This window comes from Chenopodium quinoa, unplaced genomic scaffold, assembly GCF_001683475.1.
Source record: "Chenopodium quinoa cultivar QQ74 unplaced genomic scaffold, ASM168347v1, whole genome shotgun sequence".
Classification (NCBI taxonomy): domain Eukaryota; kingdom Viridiplantae; phylum Streptophyta; class Magnoliopsida; order Caryophyllales; family Amaranthaceae; genus Chenopodium; species Chenopodium quinoa.
In genome coordinates, this window is record NW_018742815.1 from 5,796,720 (window position 1) to 5,803,465 (window position 6,746).

At 32.2% G+C, this 6,746-nt stretch overlaps 1 protein-coding gene across 1 annotated transcript; it reads right to left on the reverse strand.

Annotated features, from left to right (window-relative positions):
* Window positions 1–1,877: 1,877 nt before the first annotated feature.
* Window positions 1,878–4,603, reverse strand: LOC110725883 (uclacyanin-3-like). Its single transcript, XM_021905349.1, has 4 exons — window positions 4,119–4,603; window positions 3,820–3,935; window positions 3,320–3,724; window positions 1,878–2,142 (listed from the first exon to the last, which is right to left on the reverse strand). Exons 1-4 carry the CDS (start codon window positions 4,270–4,272, stop codon window positions 2,065–2,067), a joined length of 753 nt encoding a protein of 250 aa, XP_021761041.1. The 5' UTR covers window positions 4,273–4,603; the 3' UTR covers window positions 1,878–2,064.
* Between the last annotated feature and the right edge of the window lie 2,143 nt (window positions 4,604–6,746).

The following is a 6,746-nucleotide window of genomic DNA, read 5'->3' on the forward strand; positions in this document are numbered from 1 at the left end:
AATAGAGAATAAGCAAAGAATATATGCATTTCTTTAAGTTGGCTTTTGTTAAATTTTGGTTTAAGTTTGGTTGCCTTAGCTTGGCGGGAAGATAACGCTTTGATTGATGCCAAATTTGCTTTTATTCAATTTATGTATACAAATTACAACCTTTATTTCTGCTCGTTTTGAATGTGAGACTTCTAGATAGATATAGCATTAGCACACTGCACACTACCACATTTGAATGTTCAAGAAACTACGGAGTAGAATGACAAAATCATGAGTCTGTCGTACCACTAAAAATATTTATGTATCGGATTTGTGATAGTTACATGAATCAGGTATTAGTTGCATTTTAGGTTCTATTCTTTTATGTTACCAAGACCATTTTTAAAAGGATAACTTAAAGAGTTAAAGTATTAATACACCAATACATACATACAAATATTTACTCCGTAGTACAAAAGTGGGCCAAATACATGATATAACAATAAAGATTATTGCACGTGAGATTATGTGATAAGTAAGGTTTTGTCTACAACCAAAATAGGTTTGCTAAAACAGAATTTTTGTAAGAAGAAATAGACATCGCATACTATACAAGTAATTTACTAAAGTGGTAAAGCATATTGTGTCAACTGTCAAGTATGTAGTTACGTAGTTATTTATGGGCTTATGGCTGTATTTGGCAAACAACTTATTTGAGCAAAATTAGTTTATTGATTATAAAATAAGTCAATTTAAGGTGTTTAGTGGGAAACTATTTAAAGAGCTTATTCCGCTAAATAAGTTTCTTATTGAAAGGCTTAATTTAAAATCCTATCTAAACTACCTATACCACAATTAGGTTTTTGGTCATTTCACATACTCAAACAACTATAAGCTATCGGCTATTTACCAAATACAGTTATACAATTAGCTAATAAAATAAGTTAGTTAAATCAGTTAATACAATCAACCAATCAAAATAAGTTAATATAATCAGTTTCAACTATCAATTTTAAGTTATTCACCAAACACGGCTATAACTTTTTAATACTCTCCCAGTCTCATTTCTTACTTTTAAGCGGAGCACGTAAACTTTATACTACTAGGATGAGACACTAATAACCACAAAATCTAACTGAATGATTTATCACTTGAATATTACACTAATCATATTTAATGAATTTCATTGCCAATTTCAACACGGTTTAAAATCATGTCATGTAAATTTTACGAGTAGTACTCAGTTAAAAAATTCGAACTAGGGTAAACAATCCACACCAAACAATGGCCATGTTATGAGGGGACATAGATGGGAATTCGAGGCAGATACAAAAACAGAGGACACTCTTCCTAAATCATGCACATTAGATTGTCCTACACTACATTGGATACCATTTCCATCATCACTTATTTTCTTTGCTTTCTCTTCTCTTAGATTACAAGTTTAAATTACAACTCGTGACCACCAACAAAATTTTTCTACAAACCTTAACCCTTTACCCCGTCTAGAGCTATCAAGTTAAGTCTATGGTCGGTCACAAATTAAGTCAACAACTGGCTACAAAACAAGTCTAATTAATTCGAGTCATATCATATAATGGCTTATACAGGGTTCATGTGTCGATTTAAATTAAATACGATAAATTTTTTTTTAGGTCACTACAATAATTATCAGATTGCGGGCATAAGGGGTCATTTTTCTTGAAGGCCCTAAATCCACCTACCTTAAATTTTCGCCCGTGATTGCATCATTGTAATGCTCGTGCAAGTTGAAATTCTTTCAAAGTTTGGTTACAAAAATAATGAAGAGAATAAAGCCAAAACATTTACAAAGAAAAAGCATGATTATTAAAATGCAAGAATAGGCAATATGAATTGTAATTAAAAAAAGAAAAGACTACTAAAAGTGGTAATTATAATAATAACAATGATTCCAAAGTAATAAAGTCTAAAAGAGCATATTATCATTAACAACCACCCCTCTAAAGCTACTTTTCTCACACTCCTAATCTAACCCCACCCCATTCTAAACAACCTGGCTAATCCTACTAATTCTATATTTCATTTTACATTAATCAATAAAAACTCTCATTTTTATATTATTGTAACCATTACAATAATTACATAACATAGAGGTATTACTCCTTTGAAAAATCCCATCAACTTCACTCCCTGAAAAAAAAAATTAACCAAGTAAAAGGGTGTCAGTAATAATTAATTACAATTAACAGAGAACATAATAGTTTATAGTAAATCCCTTAAATTTGGAACAATTCAAACACACTCCCAAAAGGTTGCATTCCAATGCTATTTTATGACATAAATCCAAACAATGTATTGTATATGTATGACTAATTGATATTAGTTATTTTTAATTTAGACATTTGTTGGCTGTGGCCAGCTAGTCTTTGAAAGAGGGATACGAGTTGTATGACTCATGAGTCATGACGATCCCAACCTGCAAGAAAACCTTAATTAAGTCAGTCGGTTTAAAGTCCAAAGGTGATGAGAATCGATCACTTGAATGGATTCCTAGTAACTTGACCTAAAGTCGGAGGTGATGAGAATGGACTCCTAATCTCGTTGTTGGTTGAAGTGGTAGCTCAGCTAGCTCTACAAGCTCTCGCTTGAATTTTTCTCTCAAAACTTGCATATTTATTAAAGCTAAGAATCCAATAATCATTGTTCATCATTTTTTTTTTCTTTTTTTTACGAGATGTTCATCATGTTAAATATATTTAAATTTCCAAAATTGACCCAATTATTTAAAATTGTAGAGTAATCATACGAACCACGACCCAAAACCCAAAATTAACTGACACAAGCACATAATTAATTAATAAGGATGTACAATAATAATAAGCCAAAAGCCTAAATGAATCCAAAATCACAAGGAGTCTTTTTCGTAAAGACTTCAAATTGGAATTCACCCGAACCAAAATCAAATCCATATACGACTTAGGCCTTTTTCTACATGCCTTAAAAAAAAAAAAAAAAAAAAAAAAAAAAGAAAAAAAAAAAAAGGTATTCTCCGTTTCTAAATTATATTCTTACTTCTTTCTATTATGCGATGAATAAATGCTAAAAGTAGAATGTAATTTAGAGACAAAGGAAGTATGAAGTAATATTAATACTTGTAGCATATTCTATGTACTCGTATTTTTTAGTAGGTAAGATGAACGGTTCTAAATTCTACGGTAATTGAACCATACTTATTTTGTGTTCTTATGTCTAATTTTATTAATCTCAATTCAAAATATGTTGTCCTTTAACTGAAAAATCTCTTTATCTTCCAAAAATAGAAAACCCCAATTAAATTAAGCTAAAAAAGAAAAGACAAAAAATATACCTGAGAAGAAGAAGTTTGATTAGCAGAAGTTGGGAAAGGTCGAATAGTAGCAGAATCAACTTCACCAGTAGGCAAAGGAACCGCCGGATTGCTGTTAATAAAGGGTATACTTCCCATCGCCGCCGGAGACGCCGCCGGCACCGGCGAGATTCCGATGTCGTTGTAACTTGGTCCGGGACTAGCTCCTTCCTTCTCTCGTGGCTGAAATGGCCAAGGGTACGACGGAGAAGACGAAACTACGCCGCCTGGTGTCGCCGGCGGTGGAAGTTCCGGCGCCGGAGAAATTGGGGTAGTTTCCGGTGTTGTTGTTGTGATGTTAATGGCTAGTTTTTGACCTTGTTGACATGGGATTTTGGTGCCATTGTTGAAGGCGAAGTAGAAGTAGCCTGTTCTTGATGGGTGCCACTGGAACGAAAAATGCAGATTAAGTGTTTGATGAAATGCGTGAATGAAAAAGTAAGGAATTAGAGAATGGGGGTTTTGTGGGGTGTTTTACTTACTGTGTAGGTTGTGGAATTGTGGTTGGAGAGTGGTGTTGCTTGAGTGAAGTTGCAGGTGTTGAATGCATCTTTTGTTCTGAATATGTAGAGATTGTACTGATTCTTGTGCTTGAAAACTGCAGAGAAATAAAAGCATTTTGACATTAGTGTAGTATAATGTAGCTCAAAATATGAATGTCGACTAGCTTAGTTGCTAAAGTGGTAGTATCTAACATTCCTGAGATCAATTCCCGCTAACATCATTATCATTTTGCGATTAATTAAGAGAATGTAAAGTGGTGAAAATTGAGAATGCTTACTGATAGTATCGCCAATGTTGGCAGAGGGATGATTCCATTGAGTGACACCATCAACAACCACAGTTGCACAATTAGATGTTTGCAATTGCAAAGCAAGCAAGAAGATTGTGAAGAAGAAGAACAGGGTACAACAGAATCCATTGAAAACTTTCATGTTTTCTGTGTGTTTTGTTGCAGAGTTTTTTTCTGAGTTAAAAAAGAGGAATTTGAAGAGAGAATGAAGTAGTTACAACACTCACAAAGTCACAAGAAATGGGATATGTGTAGTCAATAGTGGCGCTCACTTTAAATGAGTGTAGGAGTAGTCTTGTGAAGAGAGAGAGAGAGAGAGAGAGAGAGAGAAAGAGAGTAGTGGTGGTGTTTGGTGTCAGAGTGTTTGCCTTTTCATGGCAACAGTTTTAAATGGATGACAGTCATCATACTTTGGTTTCTGTAATTTTCTTCTTCTCTTTTCATTAACACCAAAGTACGGATTATAATAGGACCATTAGTAGAAAATGGACTCGGGCTATGTTCTTTTGAGGTGCTGTGTTTTATTGCTAATATTTAGGGACTGTTCTCTTATGTTGAAATTCAGTTCAGTTCAGCTTCTAATTTTCTTCTCTTATAAAATATTCAATTCAGTTCAACTCAATTCAGTTCAGCTCAGTTCAGCTCAGTTCAGTTCAGCTGAGTTCAGTCAATGAGAACAAACCTTTATTCTACTTTATTGAAATTTGTTATGCTCAGAAGCTTTAAAAAAACAGAGCCAATCCCGTCTCACTAAAATTGCCAAACATTCTCTATTTTGATATATCTTTGAGTTTGCCTCATATTGTAGGAGTTATTATAATTTAGTTTTAACATACAAGGCTATGATCTTTTTACTTTTCTCTTATCAGTCTATTAAGTAAAACATTTAAAAGTAACAATTATCTTATGGGACAACAATTGAGACGATGGTAGTACATGCTTAGGGCCTGTTCTCATACGTTTATTTTTCAGTTCAGTTCGGCTTAGCTCAGTTTAGTTCAGTTCAACTCCTAATTTTCTTCTCTTATAATATTCATTTCAGTTCAGTTCAGTTCAGCTGATTTCAGTCTATTAGAACAGACCCTTAAATTAATTAATGTAGGAGTTGTTCACATTTAAATCAAAGGTTTTTATAGACTATTCATAATAAGCTTTTTTCTAATAGAGTTTTATTGTGCTCGGAATAAATTGAGATTAGTTAGAATCTATTAGACATTATTAAATATTGATTTACCATAAAGTATGTACAAAAATTTAAATGCACTATCATAGTACTCGTAGTAAATTGCTAGTGCAATTATTTTCAAGCCAAAAGTATAAATGATTATGTATTAAGAAAATAAGAAGAGAAAAAAAAAAATTATATTTTGAGAAGAAATGAGTGGTTGTGATTAATGGTATGATAAGATGATTATCATTCAAAAATGATTACAATCGTGATTATATTTTTCTTTTGGATAACTTTCATTAATGTAGTGCAAAATATATTATGATTTTTTTATTGGGAGTCGAGATTTTAGACGAGTCTTTTTATTGCAGTACCATTTTGATTTTTCACTGCTCTACTTTTTCTTTTCTGCTTATCTTTTCCTTTTTTTAACCCATGTTTGACTTTATAAAAATGCTCTAATCCTCGAGTTTAAAATCTTAAGGGATTTTAATTATTTGTTTAATCAGAGATTAATTTTTAATGAACTGAAGATTTTTTGTCTGACATAGAATATACCCGTGAAAAAAGTAATGACATATTCTAGAGGCAATTAAAAAAAAAATATATATATATTCTAGAGGCAATAATGTATGTAGTACTCCGTATAAGAAAAGATAAACATAATTTATATCCAAATCAATCAAGCCGAAAATGTGTTATTGTTACTAGATTTTTACATGGTTTTCGTACGTTGTAGATATTTGGTGTATTGATGTTTATTTGAAAGTTTTACCTACCATGTTGGGCAAAAGAGTCTAAAAAAATTTATGGTGTTTGGATTTTGTTACTCATATTCATTATATTTCTAAGAGAGTTAACAAACGGAAAATTTGGTAATATCGTCTTTACATGTCTAGGGTTTTTTTGGGTTTGATTGGCAAAGCACAACTCTCTAGTCATGAATAGTGTCTAACTGTGCGATTTGTGCCATAACCTTCACATAAATACCGTAGGTACAAATGTTGATTGTATAATTCGTGCCTCAATAGAATATAGATCAATTGCTGTTGTGGTTTATTATGCTAAAAATGTTGTGTTATGCTTCTTTGGGGGAAAAAAAAATAAGGTCCACACACAACCAGTACAACCGCATACACATTAACGTGTTGTATTTTTTTTTTCGTGTTGAAATATTCCATATGTAGTGTCATTTGAGTCTAGGTCAAAGCACATAGGAGAGAGCAATAACTTGTGAGAAAATGGATTGAATCTTATAATTGAGGGTAAAAATTAAGCGTAACTAACAAAGAAGAATAGTCGGAAGTTGAAACCGAAATCAACATAAAAAAATCAAATATAGTATCAGTAAAAAGTTACGATCAAGGTAAGTCATGCGATAGAACTTGAATGTAATTACTCTAAACTTTGAGCTAATGTACAATAATTCTACATGACTCCATTCATAA